Source organism: Candoia aspera, chromosome 6 (assembly GCF_035149785.1).
Source record: "Candoia aspera isolate rCanAsp1 chromosome 6, rCanAsp1.hap2, whole genome shotgun sequence".
NCBI classification, from domain to species: domain Eukaryota; kingdom Metazoa; phylum Chordata; class Lepidosauria; order Squamata; family Boidae; genus Candoia; species Candoia aspera.
This window is the reverse complement of record NC_086158.1, coordinates 41,729,673-41,746,562: the sequence shown is the minus strand read 5'-3', so window position 1 is coordinate 41,746,562 and position 16,890 is coordinate 41,729,673. Positions and strand designations below refer to the sequence as shown.

Genomic DNA, 16,890 nt, shown 5'->3' with positions numbered 1-16,890 from the left:
AGGATGGGTATGTAGATGAGAAACATCTTACAGTTGCCTTATCAGTTAACAATGGTAATGTGTTAAAGCCATTGTGCTTGTTCAGACATTCTTAGATAACCTAAAACCTGTTGATGTATTTAAGCTGGGTTGTCACATGCTCAATTGTGCTGCTGTAGTTTATTTGTACCCAGATGGCTACTTTGAGATCTGTAATGGAATGTTTGAAGGTTATTGAAGTTGCATCTTCCTTAATTTGTTTTGTTCTGTTATCTTTCTCCTTATTTTGAGTCCTGATGTTTTCTTCCCATTAATTCTTTTGTACAAAGTCTGGTCTGTTTGTCCTACATAGCATCCAGAGGGGTGTTGCTGCTGGGTGACCCATTACTCATAATGACAAGAAGCAAGTCCTTCGATCACAGCCCAAAACAAAGACCAATGCAAACATAAGATGTGATTTTTATCAAAGGTCCAGCAGTGCCGCTTGCTAGCCCAGCCTTGAAATTTCTTTGGAGAGGCTGATCTCCGTTTTCAAACAAGTGAAGTAATAGGAAGATAGTACCTCTTAATGCATCAGGAATATTTTTCTCTTGTGGTCTCACACATGTGGAAATAGGGGATTGGATTTTAAGGTCAGAAGTGTAGCTTCTAGGCTGACTGAAGCCTTATCATCATCACCATCACCATCACCATCACCATCACCATCACCATCACCATCACCATCACCACCACCACCACCACCACCATCATCATCATCATCATCATCATCATCATCATCATCCTTCTTTGTGGAAAATCACCAACTATTGTCCCCAGAAGAGCTTTTGATATTTGATTCCCTAGTCTTTCTTCCTCTCTTTTCAGGGCTTGATAAGGCAGCTAGTTCTGTTGCCAGGATCTGATGCCACTTCAAGGATGTGCACTGGCATGAATTTTAATCTAGCAGTGCTGTCCATCCCCCAAATTCTGCAGGATCTGCCTGTGAAACCTGCGGGCAATGAGCTGCTGAAATACCCTTACGGTTAGTAAAATAAAACATAGTTTTTCAGGTGGTTTGTTCACCAGCTTGTACTAAAAACTACAGACAAGAGCATCGTTGTAATTATACCAGGTGTCTGGAAACAGTGAAGCTCTTTGTTAGTGATAGATGCTAGTTAATATCTGAAGTAAAGCCCCATTGAAATCACTGCTGCATTCTGGATCAGCTGACAATCTGGATCAGGCATATGTAAAGTACAGTGCAGATATTAATAGCAGGTATTCCAGAGGCTAGGCAATCTTGACTGATCTTTAAAAGTTAATCAGAATCAGACCTGGCCAGTACTTGCATGGGAAACCACTAGGGAAATCTCAGAGATGTAAGCAAGACTGGGGAGTGAAAAAAAGGAAAGGCAACAGTAAACCACTTTTGCATTTTTTGCCAAGAAAACTACATGACATTACCAGTCAGGAGTTCAGTTGACTTGAGGGCAGCTTTACTCTGATCACTGTGGCTAGATCTCTTTTCCCCAAAACTGCTGGGAAAAACTTTGGGAGGTAAAAAGTACTTCCACTCACAGGTATTACAGGTAAGGTGAGGGATCCAGAGTATTTCCAGGTGGAGGCTCAAGTCATTTATTGTGCTAAGCCATGGATTGTTTAACCACAGTAAACCACAACTGACTGAGTTCAAATAGCATGCTAAGCCATAGCCTACATGAAGTCAAAACCAGTAAACCAAAATAAGGCTTAGTATTTTATGAACAAAGCCTGTTCAAAGCTCTGAAAGATGATACATAGTGATACAAGATGATACAGCTCAACTGCAGAAGTCCAGGTCCTACTCAGCATGGCTAACAGGGTGTTCAGGAATATTCCCCACCCCTGATCTAGCTAATCTCTTCCTTTCATTCCCTTCACACTCCCAATCCAGAATGCCATACAGCCTAAACTAAGCTTCAGGAAATCAACTGCATTGCAGATTTGAGGAAGAGCCATTATTCACTTCCTTAAGACCAGAAATTCATATCCTCAGATCACCTTCCCCCATCATTTCATGCAGCAGTTAAGTACCTTGAGAAGCAAATGAGTACCCTGTGGGATTCCTTAGGATAATATCATAACTGTCATAACTGTCTAGGAAGACTAACTGCCATTGCTTTGCTTATATGGTTTAATAAAACATTAACATTAAGACACATTGGATAATGAGACTAGGACTCTTTGTGTGTGTGTGTGTGTGTGTGTGTGGTGTGCATGAAGGTATATGGTTGCAAGGAAATCTGAATTAGTACTTGTTGAAAGCCATAAACCGGAAAGGAAACAAAAGAATTATATGCCTATAGTAATTGCTAAGAACATCAGCTGTTGTGTTTCTCAGCATCTCTTAGAACTTAAGCCAATTTCTCTAAGTTTTATGTTCCGTCTTGTTATCATGAGGGGGTCTGGCAATCACAAGCATTGCTAGAAAAGCTGAATCTGTTGTTGTAGGTCTGTTTTGCACATACTGTTTTTTCTTCATGGAGATAATTTCAATATAAGGGAATGATCAATACATCATCATGTGTAAAATGATGTATTCATTTTGTTTCAAGTACTTGGGTTTGGAAGCCAAAGCTGCTTCTCAGCCCTTGTAATTGCAGCAAAACAAATAGGCCAATTTCATATGATAGTATTTTTTTCTAGATGGAACTATTTCCATGTAGGAACTAGTTCACAAAAATTGTATCTATGGAATGGGAATGAATGGATTTCCATTTAGAAGGTAAGTGTCTGGGTGTCTGTTGAATTGTGGCTATGCTAAGTGATTTCAATAGCACTGGGTAGAGAGAAGCAGAGGGTCAGTGAACTAAAACCCAGATTCACATTGGTTATACTTATTTGATATACTTCCCATGGTTTACTTGACTGTGGTTTCCTCAATTTTTCATTTCTGGCTTTGTAAGATACAGTCTGAGTTTAAACAGTATTCTAGGTTCGCTCATGTTTGATTAGTTTATGGTTCAGTATGTTGGGAGAACATGGCTTTAAATACTGTTCAGAACTCAATCCAAGAAATGGTTACAATGCTTAAGCTTTATTGAAGTCATTAGTTCAAAGGGCAATGCAAAATGATGAATAATAAGTCATCCGAAATATTCTCAAAATCAGTTATTTTCACACATGAAAATCAGAAAGAATTACATTAGTATTTCCTCACCAGAATTTGAGACCTTCATCTTCAGGTGGGGAATCTATATGTGCGTTCTCTCTCTCTCTCTCTCTCTCTCTCTCTCTCTCTCTCTCTCTCTCTCTCTCTCTCTCTCTCTCTCTCTTAAAAAATATACAGTTGAATGTTAAACTAATTCTTCTTACTGAAGCTCAAAAGACCAGCAGATGTATGTTATTGCAGCAGCTAGACCACAGTGGTTAAGGTAATTGACTAAATCTGGGAATATTATAATTGCCAGCAGCATACAAAGCAGGAGAAAAACATTATTTTCGATTTGTATAGATTCTTAATAATGCATAGTACAAAAAATTTTGTGTTACTTATATCAGTAAATATTCCAAAATCAATAGGTCTAGTCTAAACACTGCTAAGTCTAAATGCAGATGACCAATACAAAAAGAATAAAAATTTAATTTTTATTTTTTAAAATGATCTTTCCAGTGTATTCAGAGTTATTTGAGTTATTCATAGAAATACAGCATAAGAGTTTAAGTGAAAATGTGAGTATTTATATTTAAAATGTGAGTAATATTCTAAAGTGATATATTCTGGTTTTATGCTGTGCAATAGGGAGACTTATACCTCTACAAAGTCAGAGCAAATTTTGATCTGATGACATTTGTTGTTGATGTTCAGAAGCAGACATGAAGGTGACTTTGGGTTCCCGTCCTCCTTGCACCAAGACTGAAAGTGGCCAATTCTGGTTAAACATTGCTCAGAAAGGACTATATCTCTGTACTGGGAATGAATGGATTTCCATGCTAGAAGGTGAATGCTTTCTGGATATTGTTGAATTATGGATGCCTGGAACTTTTAATAATACTGGTTTATGGAATGTAAATATTTGGGCGTTAAGCTTGTCCCTGAAATCCTAAATCCTAACTCCCTTGTCTGTTGTCTTATATAAACTAAGCCAAAATACTGTATGTGTCATTGAAATAAATACTTCTGTCTCCCTTTCCATCAATGTCCAACTCCCCTCCTTCTGTTGTCTCATTTGTCTCTTCACATTGGGAGATTCTTGGAGTAGTATTTTGCAGGGTATCATTAACACATGTTGTGGTATTTATGTGCAGATTGCATGCATGCACTAAAGCCAACATGGTTTGACAGCTGCTTCCATGCTCCGCAGAGAATTTGGACATTTGATTTCAGGGAAGTTGCAGAAAGAGAGAAATCTCTCAGTATACATTCCCAATTCTGCTAAAATCCCCAGGATTCTTTGAGGGATACTTTATAGTATCAGTATACCTAAATAGTGCCACGCTGAACATTTTTTTTCCTAAGAGAAGTCATGTAATTTAATGAAAGAAAATTTGACAAATACTGTATTTCAGAGGAAAAGTTAATTTGGTGAATTTCCCAAGGATGGAATGTAGTTCAATAATCTGTCCTGTAGTATACAGCCTCCTGGTTTCCCAATGATTCTATTAAATCACAAAGGAACGATACCATGCCAGAACTTCTTCCAGAACCTTTCTAGATTAGGAAATGTAAATAGCCAGGCAGGCTTCAAAGTGGTTGAAAAATATGGACCCAAAAACTACTTTACCAACAATAGCATTATCCACCAACTCCAGCAATAGGCACCATGGAGAGAAATTTCAAATGAAATTATCCCACACTCTGAGTATAACATAGAAAAACAGAAGCCTTTTTTGCAGTGGAATTAAACTTCTGAGAAATTGCATTAATAATAAGTACATACTGATAGACAATTAGAAAGACAATGAGAAGAAACTATGCTGAAAATACATTTGTCAAGAAGGAACATAACTAGTTTCAACAAGGTTTATAAGGTGACTTAGGATGCTGTGAGTCGAGTGGCTAAATCTTTATTTGGATTTAAGTAATTTTGAATAAGATCAGGCAGGATGAGTGAATGGGTTTGGAAGAGAATTCAAGGTCCAAGACACAGGCCCATGGAAAGAAGAATGGGAGATGAAAAAGGCCAGGAATAGTTACAGGGCTGCAACTAGGGTCTGTGTCATCTGGGGCAAACATGGGTTCTGCTCCTATTTTGGCACCCCCCAGTGCTCATTTTGGTGCCCCCCCAGCACGGCACCTGGGGCACATGCCCTGCTTGACTGCCCCCACAGTTGCGGCCCTGAATAGTTGTTCCACTGGATCGTCATCCCTATAGAATTCCCTTGATAGTGACAATTGGTTTTCTTGCTCCCTGTCACTTTCTAGTTGAAGAAAGATTGGACTATTTGGAAGAATACCAGAATTTAGCTACAAATTCTGAAACATTGGGCATTGAGATCTTTGTCATCCCTAAGGTGGGTCTTTTTGCAGCTACTGCTAATCGCTTCACTCCTCCTGGATCAGCCATTTACAAATGGATTGGTGAAAAATTTGTGCCTTACCAAAATCTCCCCACCTACCAAGCTCAGTCCTGGAAATTCTTCATGGTGGGAAAAAAGGTAAAGTGTAAATTATGTCTCAATATTCTTTGATTTAATTTGAGTTAATCAAAACTGTTGTTGAATAATTTCCCCAAACCTAGACAAAATAGGTGTTGCATTTCCTGTGATGGGAGACAATTGCTACAAGGTAGAGTTCTAGTTTTTTTTGAGAAACTTACTGAAGATGTTCAGGATCATTATTTAGAAGGCTGTACTACTAAACTGATGCAGTAGAAATAATTCAAAGATGAGCACCGCTAAAGGTTGGTTAGCAGAAGCAAATCCATGCCCTACTCAGAAAACTCCCCATTTTTTGACAATTATGAGAATAAAATGAAGAGACATTGAGCTCCTGACTGGAAACTGACATAGAAATCTAGCCACATACAAACAGATAAGGCTTTCTCCTAAGTAATATGTATCTGAGTATCCACTTCCCCAGTGTTTGCCAAATGTCTCGGACTGCATTCCCCATCATCTTCATCCTCTTAGGAAGGCTGGAGAATAGGTCTGCAGTCTCAGTTTGGTGGGCAACCTGTAAGAGTATTCTAAAACTGCCTTTGTTTGTTTGCTTCATTACCTGCTTTGGCTTGCATTACTGTCATCTGTTTTTGTTATTTTATTGTGTGGGAGTCTGGGAACACTGGCTGAAGGGCAGCTATAACTATTAAAAAAGAAATGAGGCAACAGATGCTGGAAAACTCTGTTCTGCTTAATTTTCAAACTATTATTTTGGTGAGTGGGGGAGTTTCATAAAAAGAAATCAGGAAAAAAAATCAACTGTGGATGCACCCATTCTGATTTCAGCCAAAATCTAGAGCAAGGAGGGACAATCTTTTGGTGGCAGGAGCAAGACACGACATATTGGGGGAGGACAGTTGGATCCACAATGGGTGGGAATGGGTTATGCATATGGCTGAGCCATTTTTCCTGGGTATCAGAAAAAGCGTATTGGATATTTTCTTTTTTCTGTTTTTTTATTATATTGTATATCTTAGAGCATATGAAATAGTTCATGTCATCCTCCCCTCAAAATATATCTGGTACAGAAACTGTTCCATTTGAAATGTAACTGTAGAGTTTGCTTATTTTGTAACAGTGTAATTATGTAAGGGAGACTTAAGAGGAGATCTGTCAGTTTTTTGCAAATATACAGTAGCTTGTCTGTCTCACTGTTTCTCCAAATATCTATGATGCTAACAAAGCTTCAGGAGAATTCATATTCAGATTTGGTCTACTTTGGAGAATCCCTGCTTTGATTCAGAAACCAAGTGAATCTTTCTGAAATAATGAATCAGCCCTATTCTATCCCAATTCAGCTAAAAATGATGCACATCTTTAAATGCATCTCTTGGTCAGTTGTTGCAAAACAAATTCATATTATGTTAAGAATGAAATCTACCATTCTTTTGTTTTTGATTATTCTGTGCAAAAGGAATGTCTAAACTGTTGTGGCTTCTTGTTTTTCAGCTTTTCCTTGTAGTGGCTAATCTTGACCAGAATGCAAGGGGTCGTGAGGTTTCTGTAATTTATAAGTGGAACTATAGAAAAGAGAAATTTACTGTGTTCCAGAGGATTGCCACCCACAGTGCTAGAGACTGGGAAGCATTTGTCATTGATGGAGAGACCTTTCTTGCTGTGGCTAATCACAGAAAAGGTAGCTGAATTCTAATGCTTAATCTGCATATGCAAATCTCCTTTCCTTTGTCATTAACATTCATTATGATCTGAATTTCACCATCTTTATTGACACAGGATTTGAGCCTTCAAGAGTTTATAACTACATGGAGAGGCAATGATAGGATACCAGTCTGAATGGCTTGTGAAAAAACAGCCATCTACCAACCTGCACTGGGCTGGTGTGGTAGATTACGGTCTATACCCTTCAGTGAAGAGGTCTTCATCCTGCAGTGGATTGATTCATGCTGATATTATTATGCAAATGATGAAAATGGATACAAATGATGCAACCTTGAATTTAGCAATGATTGAAATCTAATGGACACCCCCTAAATAGTACATTGAATCAAGGTTTTACTATATTTGGGGGAGATGGGCACTGATATAAATTTAATTAATAATAATAATATTTATGTCTTTCTGTCCTACTTTACAAGGCTGCATTCAGAGGCATGGTGTCTGATCCTGGAGGAAGCATATAACTATCATGTTTAATAGTCACTGGCAGCTTTAATCTCTGTCAGTTTGTCTAACTGCGGTTTAAAATTGTTTGGAAATACAGGTAGAATCAACTGAAACAAAAGAGAGATTTTGGGGTGGAACTGTCTGATGATCTCTGAATTAAGAATGTACTGCCACCAAGTGGGCTGCTGAAGTAATACTGTCATATAGAAGGAATTCTAGTCTCTTCTAAAAAGATTTACAGTTTTAAAAAAATCTATATAGCTATGTAAAGTGTCACATGAGAAGAAAAGTATCTCAGTTTTATGAAGTAAGCAAGGATGATGTCAAAATAAGGTGTATCGTATCAGTCAGGTACTAGCTGTTCTCCCCATTACTTTTGCAGAAATAAATAAGTTAGGGGAAATGATTAAAATCTTTTGTTGAATTGGTTAAAAAGTTGTATTTCTTATCCTTGCATGCCACTCTCTTTTCTCTCATGTCACTCATGTTCCTTTTTCTTGCAAACCACTATATGCTTGGGAGATAGAAGGAGCATTTCCACTTTTAAATTAGCACTTAGTTTAAAAAGTAACTAGAAGCACTAGTCTGCAAAGGAAGGTATTTCACTTGGAAGCACTTTGCTCTATATAGATTAAATTAACATCATGTTCACAAGATTCAGACTTGCATCATCCCTCTTTCTCTCCTTCTTCTTCTCTGTGGCCTCTTATCCTGGAGGAGAGATCCAGTTGTTCACTTACACTTTTAAATTTATGGTCTGTTACTAAGTCACAACTTAGGGATCTTTGGTTGATTTAAACCTGTAAGCAGATGAGACAAAATCTTAAACTATGCTTTTAAAACTAATCAGAGTGTTCTGGCTTTTCATTTAAGAGTAAGCCATTATCTTCATTACATGTATCATTTTTCTTTTCATTTTTCATTTTCAAGTTCTGGCTTGACTTTCTTCATTAAGTTACTTTCAAAAACTCAAATTAAATGAAATCAGTAATCAGCATCTCCAATATCAATGATAGTCTTATGTTTGTGCAAATTTCATTTCATCCTGTTTTACCATATTTCTATACCACTTCCATGCATATTATCCTTTCCTTACTCTTCTCTAGGAGATAACCACAATATCAACAGTGTCATATATAGGTGGAACTCTAGAAAAGGACTTTTTGAAGCCAATCAGACCATTCCTACCTCAGGAGCCTATGACTGGGAATTTTTCAGTATTGGCCCTTATTCCTTTCTGGTGGTAGCCAATACATTTAATGGAACATCAACCAAGATCTACTCTCACATCTACATTTGGCTCAATGGAGGTTTCCAGCTTTTCCAGTCAATCTTGGTAAGATATAACAATGGGAAAACCAGTTTGTTTAAATGCTTGGACAAAGTCCTGATCAAACAATTAACATTTTATCCATGGTATATAAATATGCATATTGGGGATGTGGATTGCACATATAGAACAAGAGCTCTGTCCTTTAGGCTGCTTCTACTTAGGACTTTTTCCAAGTTCTCTTCAATGTCATCTCAACAACATGACCATAATTTTGAAATTTCCTCCATAAATAAGTCAGATTTTCCCCACCTTTGTTTAGCTTTAGACTGGCCATTCATTAAAACATTTTTGTTCTTTAGGTTTTTTTATATTCCATTTTTTAAAGATTGTTTGCCTACATATTTAAGGTCATTCTGTTCTCTTTTCAAATGGTTTGTTTCATATGACATTGTTTTAAAACATGCAGACTATCAGGGGAGCCCTTTATTTATGAAACATAATTCATAAATAATATAATAAATTAAATGAATGAATAAACAAATATATCTTTAAAAGCTAAGTTGGAATTGAATACTGTTGAATACAGACAACCATGTGATTATGATTCAGTAAAGATATGGACACATAGCATAAACGAAGTTCATGTGGATGAAAAAGTGGCATAAAGTAGCAAATTTGATTTGATTGCTTGAATGATTGCCCTACCATCCTGTCCTTTTCCACTGCATTGATCTTCTTAGGTCCATGATTAGTCATTAGCATTGCAAATCATCTTTTGGAAATCCAAAAACCATCAGAGATCATGCCTACTGTCTGTATCATCTTGGCAAAAGTGTTCCAAAGCTGCCATTCCCAACTATTTTCAGACAACCATAGAATCAGTGTAAAAGTTCAACAAATATAATTGTGTTAGTAGTTAAAAAATGAGCCTGAGATGTTTTGTCTCCAATGATAATCTGCTCCTAGAGTAGGTCCTTGATGCAATGGTAGGGGATCCATCTGAAATGGACATTGAGTGGATATTTCTAAGGAAAGTTTTCTCTAGGGGCTGTAATTCAGTGTGTTTTCAAGTAAAACTTCCCTTAAATGTGAAGCCATTAGTGGACAGCTAGGACCACTGAAAGGAGCAGAGCTTAACACAGCGAAAGATGTGCACAGAAAAAGAATATTATCTAAAATAGCATTAATGAGCATGTTAGAGAAATACAGATTATTGATCTTACACACTTAGCCCACCCAAGCAGAAAGAATTACACACTTAGACAATGTAGGTTCAAGAGTAAGTAAAAAGAGTATCTTTCTCATTTATTTGGTCCAGTTACATCATTCAGGAAAAGATGATTCTTGTTCTTCTTCTGTCCCTAAACTTAATTGACCCTCAGCCCTCATTGCTGCTGAAGGCTGCATGGAGAAAGGGGGAACCTCCTCACTCTAGGCCCAAGCATGTGGCCCAGAGATGGAAGGAGCTACAGCTGCATGCTCCCTTCCAGGATGGTGAAGAAGGAGGAAGGAAGTGAGATAAGGAATGTGGGAGGGGCAGCAAACAGCTTCCTCCAGAAGCACATAGAGAATTCACATCCTAGAGTGAACTCATCCACATGCTAATGAGGCATGCTGATTTGCTGGGACCTCCAACAAAATGCTGCCATCTTATGGGACCTAGGAAGCATGACTTTTCTGTGGCAGTCCATGCCCTATGGAACACCCTTCCCCCTGAAGTTTGGCAGGCCTTCACTCTTTTCACCTTCCAAAAAGCACTTAAGATCTGGCTTTTCCCCAAGTGCTGGGATAAAATGAGATTGACATGGGATAAAGGTGTTGCAGGCTGCATGGGAAAGGTCAGCTGTGGTACCAGGTCTTTTTTTGTTTTTACTGTTTTTATTTTATTGTTGTTATATATTGTTTTTATCCTTGGTTGGTGAGCCACCCAGAGTTTGGTTTAAGACAGGCAGCCATATAAATGTTATAAATAAATAAACAGCTATGTGACTGAACATTTTGAAGACTTCTCCCACACTCCCCTGTAAGGCATGCTCCTGTTAATGGGCAGTTCCTGTCAGTGGTGGCCACTCACTTCTGAGGCAGTGCAGGGTTCAGTCCTTTCTCCCCCGTCCTTTATCATGCAGCTGCTGGGAGAGGTCATCTATCAATTTGGAGTATGGTATCAGGATGCTGATGATATTCAGTTGTACGCTGCTACATCAGGCCAGGTTGGTGATGGTGTGAATAGTGTGGAAGTCTTGTCCTAGTGTCTGGAGGCTGTGAGGGTTTGGATAAGACAAAAGAGGCTGAAGATGAATCAAAGCAAAATGGTGTTAGTGTTAGTCCATCATGATTCTCAGTCAGTTCCAAAGTTGTTGCTCAGGAAGGAATCACTACCCCTGAAGGAGTAGGTGTGAAACTTAGGGGTCCTCCTGAATTCACATCTACTTCTGGGTGGCAGATGGAGACTGGGGCCAGGATGTTCTTTAATTTGCTGTGGCTGGTGTGCCAGCTATAGCTCTATCTGGAGCATGAGAAATTTGTGACTATAACTCATGCTTCATCACTACATTTAGATTACTGCAATGCACTCTACATGGGACTGATTTTGAAAACCACTCTGAAACACAACTGGTATAAAATGGAATGGTCTGCTTGCTGGCAGGTGCTGGCCACTAGAAATATATAACATGTGGATACTGCACTTCTTACCAATAAGTTTCTAGGTACAATTCAAAGTACTGTTTTTGACCTATAAAGCTGTAAATGTCTTGGCATTTACTGTAGGTATTTGCAAAAGGGTCTGCTCCTGCCTGAATTGACCCATCCTATCTCCCAGGGGAGGCTACTGGAGGTTTACCACTCCCATGATGTAAGGGGGCCTTAGACCACTGTTTTTCATTATGGTCCCAATACTATGAAATAGCTTCCAGCTCTTCCAGAGAACATGTTGTGCTTAATTTTTTTGCCATTGTTATTTTTGGTGTTAACAGTTGTTTGTTGGATTGGTTGATAATGTTCTGTCCAATTATTATAAATGGGATTAGATTTAATTATTGTAACTACTTCTTGTGTTTTAACTGGATCTGTATTGTGAATGTTTTAATTATCAGTTATAAATTGCTGTGAATCTTTGGTAGAATTAAGCAGGAAATTTCAGTCCTAAACAAAATGAATTACCCAGATATGATTCAGATGTGAAGGAGAAGGGCTGGCAAATCACTTTTATAATGATTTTGAAGAAAACTTCATGAATATGTTCGTAATATATGATGAATTCATCATGAATCAAGCTTAAGTTAAGTGAACCTATCTTTAACAGGTGGCAGCACCCAGCCAAACTTCCCCCATCTCAAAAAAGTTAAATAAAATCAGATCTGGTTGGATGGGAGTACAGGAAATCCCAGGGCGGTGCACTAGACTGAGAAGTTTTTTTTAAAAACACTAAAAGGAAACCAGTTTCAGATTATTGCAAAAAAAGCTACATTTTGTATCCAGAAGCTGAATTCAACTAGAAAGACTTTTCACCTTTTTTACAAGTAGCTTCTTCCTGTTGGTTACTCCTTATCATGAAATATAAGTTTTTGGGTCAAGTACAACCACAGTTTGTTCAATAATAGAAGAACAGCCTGAAGGAAAGACATCTCTTCCCTTTACAGTCAAATAATCTGGGGATTCCCATTAAAGAAATGTAACATTTGTAGAAGCTGTTAATTGAAGCTGATATGCTGAATTGGTTTTTGGAGAGAAAGGCAAATCATCTAGACATCTCCTCCTCATATTGGATCAGAATATCAAATGTATCCTTCTACAGATGTGACTCATATTCTGAAAGTCTTCTCTTTTTCCTCCTCTTTTTTCTAGACTTTTGGTGCTGCTGACTGGGAGGTCTTTTACATCCGAGACAGAGTCTTTCTTGCTGTGGCAAACAGTCATAGTTATGACAGTAGCACTGTAGCGCCAATCAACACTTTTGCCATAAATTCTTCCATCTATGAGCTTAATATCACTGCACAGTTGTTTGTCAAGTTCCAGGATATCCTTACGTACAGGTGCCTTTTCTGGGTATTGCTCAAAACATCAGCATTAGGTTATTTTAGTAGTAGAAAAATATTTCCAAGAATGTTTGGGTTTGTTTTCATATTTTAAAAGTACATTCTAGAATATTGTCTTAAATTGCTCTTGCCAGTAGAAATATATAATAGAAACACTAACATTTTCATTTTCTGAAATTATACTGACTTCAGAAAAATATGGCACACCCTGACATCCTCCCCCACTCCCCCCGTTCTAATATAAATTGAAACAGGATGTATTCATCGCTGTGACTTTTGCAATATCTTCGTATTTGGTTTGTTCATGCCACAGTGCTCTGGACTGGGAATTCTTTTCAGTGGGAGAAGACAGCTTTTTGGTTGTTGCAAATTCCTATGATGGTGTGACCTTCTCTGTAAACAGTATTATTTACAGGTAAGTAATATGGAGAACATGCCTCATTTTCTTTTATTTGAATATATCAGAATCTTTTTACAATTAAAAAAAGGGTTAAAGATAAAATTATTGAATCCATGTTGTTATGTTAATCTGTATAGGAAAAAAGAATATATTGAAAATCAGTCTACTGTCACCCTCTATAAATAGCAAATATCCAGATTATAAACAACTAGGTCACTGGAACACATTCACTGAGGTGTTTAGCTGTTCTTGAAACTTCCCTTATAAATTCCTTCTTCTTGCACACAAATGAAAAGCTTTTGTAAATTATGCCTGAAAAGCTCATCTTTTCAGAACACAAACTAAATCCATGCTCTTTATCTAGTAAACAAAAGGTTAAGTTTTTCCTTCTTCACTTTTTAAAAATAAAAGTGTTACATTTGATGTTCTCCATTCTATCTCTGTGCACACACACACACATTCGGTGAGTTTCTGCAAACAGATTCTAAGTGGGAAGAAGGGTGCTGTAACTGATGGGTGTTGCACAGTAGTTCAGTGCAAGTCCGTCTTCCAGACCGTGAATGTAGACTCCGTAGCAGAAACCAACATTTACATGGATGAACTATTCAAGAGAAGGCAAAGGAAAAAGTCCCCACAAGTTGGGCTGATCCATAATTCCTGCTTGCCCCTTCAAACCCTCTACTGGGAATTGAACCCCATAGAATAACATCTAGTTTGAACCTCACAGAATAACATCTGGTTACCTAAATCTGATGAGTCCCAAATAGAACAAATGTCCTATTGTCTTGTAATAGCTTGTAATGCCTGCCCCCTAGTGGTCAGTGCAACTGAAAACCCTACCCAGGATATATCCTGTGTAAAAATAGGAAAAAGCCCCTCTCCAAGAAGAGGGGTGGAAGTCATGTAAAACTCCTTACATGCAAACATGACATAATGTAACATCCATATTTCTCTGCTCTGAGAGCTTTGGGAAAGTGGGTTGTATATACTATTCGTGGTTTTTTTTAAAAATAAACTTTATTAAAATTTTAAGATAAAAAGATAAAAGCTAACAAGAAATGAACAAAAAGTAAAGTAAGAAAGCAAAACAGAAAAAAGAACAAAGTCAAAAGTGCAGAAAAAGAAAAGGAAAAGAAAGAAAATACAGAAAAAGAATGACTTCCAACTTTCTTTGCTACAGATATAAGGTATATACCATTCTGGTAGATTACACCTCTTCTGGAGCTTTATTAATAGAAATCTACTTCCCTGTGTGCCTGTGGAGAGGGAGTTCTGTACTCAAAAGGGGAGTTCTGTACTCAAAGAAAAATGTTCAGTAGTTATTCAGCGAGAAATGGATATAGATGGTGGGAGTTGTTGGAAGCCAGCAACACCTGGAAACCCAGCCTGGGAAAATTTGTTTTAACTAATTCCATATGGTATGATAATAAAAACTACCTTGAATGAATAATACCCTTGGATATGCTAAATAACTACTGTATATCAGGACTCGTCATTATGGTGCCTTCTAGATACTTTGGACCAACTCCCATCATCTCCAGTTAGTGTAGCCAAAAGGCAAAGAAGTGTTGTGGTCATAATAATCTGGAAAACACCAAGTTGCCTATTTTGTGATCTACAGGACTGTACATAAGTCAGACTTCCCAACCTGTTGTTTGGACTCCTAAAATTCCCAGCCATCTGGCTAGTAGGCCATTCTGACTGAGAATCTGAGAGCCAAGATCTTAGTACATCTGGGGAACACCAGATTGAGGAAGCTGACCAGCAGGTTGTCAGAGCTTGCATTAAAGGAATTTTTCTCCATTTCCACAGTAAAAAAACAATTTGTAAATACTGAAAGAATTGGATGAGTTGGAAATTACAAACTGAATAATTGTTTTGTCTGCACTGCAGATGGCAAGGATATGAAGGTTTTGTAGCAGTTCACCATCTTGCAACATTTGGCTGTAGGGACTGGGAAGCTTTCAACACTACAGCTGGTTCTTACCTCATGTATTCAAGTGCAAAAGAACCCCTCTCCAAGGTGCTGAAGCTGAAATTTTTTTGACCTGAATGGAGATTCTTGGGTTTCCTGCAATAAGCAGACAGTATGGACTTGAGAGGAAATGTTTTAGTTATTCAAAGCTAGAATGAAAGTTGTTATACTCTGAAGTCACTGTGATTAACACAGCCAATATAAGAAAGAGAGATTACCCTCAGCCTTCTCAACTAGTTGAGTGGGAAACTGTTGGAAATTAAATGTTAACAAATCCTTTCTGTTATTAAGTTCCTTGAATGGGATAAGACTATACATTTGAGCTGGCCAATGATACTTGTGAATTCAGAAACTTTGGTTCATTTGTTCTACCCCTCTCCCCATTATATTTATGAACATCATCCATACCCTAAAAAGCTACCAATATAGTTCATACCATTATGCACAACTGAAAGTGCTTTGCTTCTGAAGCAGGAGAGTGGACATCTGAAGTGGCCTCTGGCATCTATCTACTACTGAAAATGATTGGGCATAAGAATTTCTGCTGACCTCTTCCAAGTCCTTGTCTGAATGACTCAACTGCTGTCACATTATGGGAAGAGCATGGGAATACACCATTTTTATATATGTCAGTCTATTCCACTAACACACTCATTGGCATGAAAAGAATTCTGATGTTGATCTTAGGAGAAATGACTAGAGGTTTTTTAGCATATGAAATTCTGTAGTATTTGAGATTCATGGGACCACAAAGGCCCAATTGCTTTTTTGGTTTATTTGAACAATTTCCAGATTTGAATCTCAGGGTTTTAAGGAAAAAATTCTGAGCCTTGCTGAGAAAATTCAAAATTCAGTTACTCCTTTATTATAAAGTGCTGGGGCTACCCTAGACTGCATGACATATATTCCTTGTTGTAGAAGGGCTGTCTCTTTACAAAGAGTCTTTGATTTATTATGAGTCTTCAAGGTTTGTATTCTCCAGCTTTGCAGCATAGCTACAAGGAATAGAAAAGCCCATATTGTTTAAGAGTTTCTGTTTTAAGCTTTGGGAAACAATGATTCTGAATGTTTTCACATGGGGATATCAGGAAACCCAATATTCTTTATATGGATTCATGATATCTCTGCAATAAACTCCAACTTTAGTTGATTGATACTTTCTTAGTTTATGATCCCATGTTAGTCTGTGAATAGTAAAGCTTCTATTTGCTGCTAAGAAACATGTTATTGTCCATTCATAAAATATTATAATATGTAAATTGAAGACAGTCACATTTGTTATATGGAGGTGGAATTATTTATTATTGGGATAATATTTACAATATTGAAAGCAGTTCCTAATAAAATCAACAGAGTGATTTGCACCATCTCAGAGGTGCTGTGTCAGTGCTTATTTGTATTCTAACTTCATTCCTAGAATCTAATGTCTGAGCTCCACATAATTTAAGTATTGGCGTTATCTGGCCTGGATTCAGTTGGCATT

The 16,890-nt window shown here is 37.6% G+C and overlaps 1 protein-coding gene across 1 annotated transcript in view; it reads left to right on the top strand.

Moving 5' to 3' along the window:
- TSPEAR (thrombospondin type laminin G domain and EAR repeats) overlaps positions 1 to 15,671 on the top strand; it is a 37,106-nt gene extending 21,435 nt beyond the window's left edge. Inside the window, exons 5-12 of the mRNA XM_063306125.1 lie at positions 844 to 1,000; positions 3,806 to 3,937; positions 5,363 to 5,595; positions 7,048 to 7,234; positions 8,829 to 9,058; positions 12,842 to 13,029; positions 13,346 to 13,447; positions 15,326 to 15,671. Coding sequence (XP_063162195.1) covers positions 844 to 1,000; positions 3,806 to 3,937; positions 5,363 to 5,595; positions 7,048 to 7,234; positions 8,829 to 9,058; positions 12,842 to 13,029; positions 13,346 to 13,447; positions 15,326 to 15,479 — 1,383 coding nt within the window. The 3' untranslated portion in view covers positions 15,480 to 15,671. The remainder of the gene's footprint in view (positions 1 to 843; positions 1,001 to 3,805; positions 3,938 to 5,362; positions 5,596 to 7,047; positions 7,235 to 8,828; positions 9,059 to 12,841; positions 13,030 to 13,345; positions 13,448 to 15,325) is intronic.
- Positions 15,672 to 16,890: the final 1,219 nt, after the last annotated feature.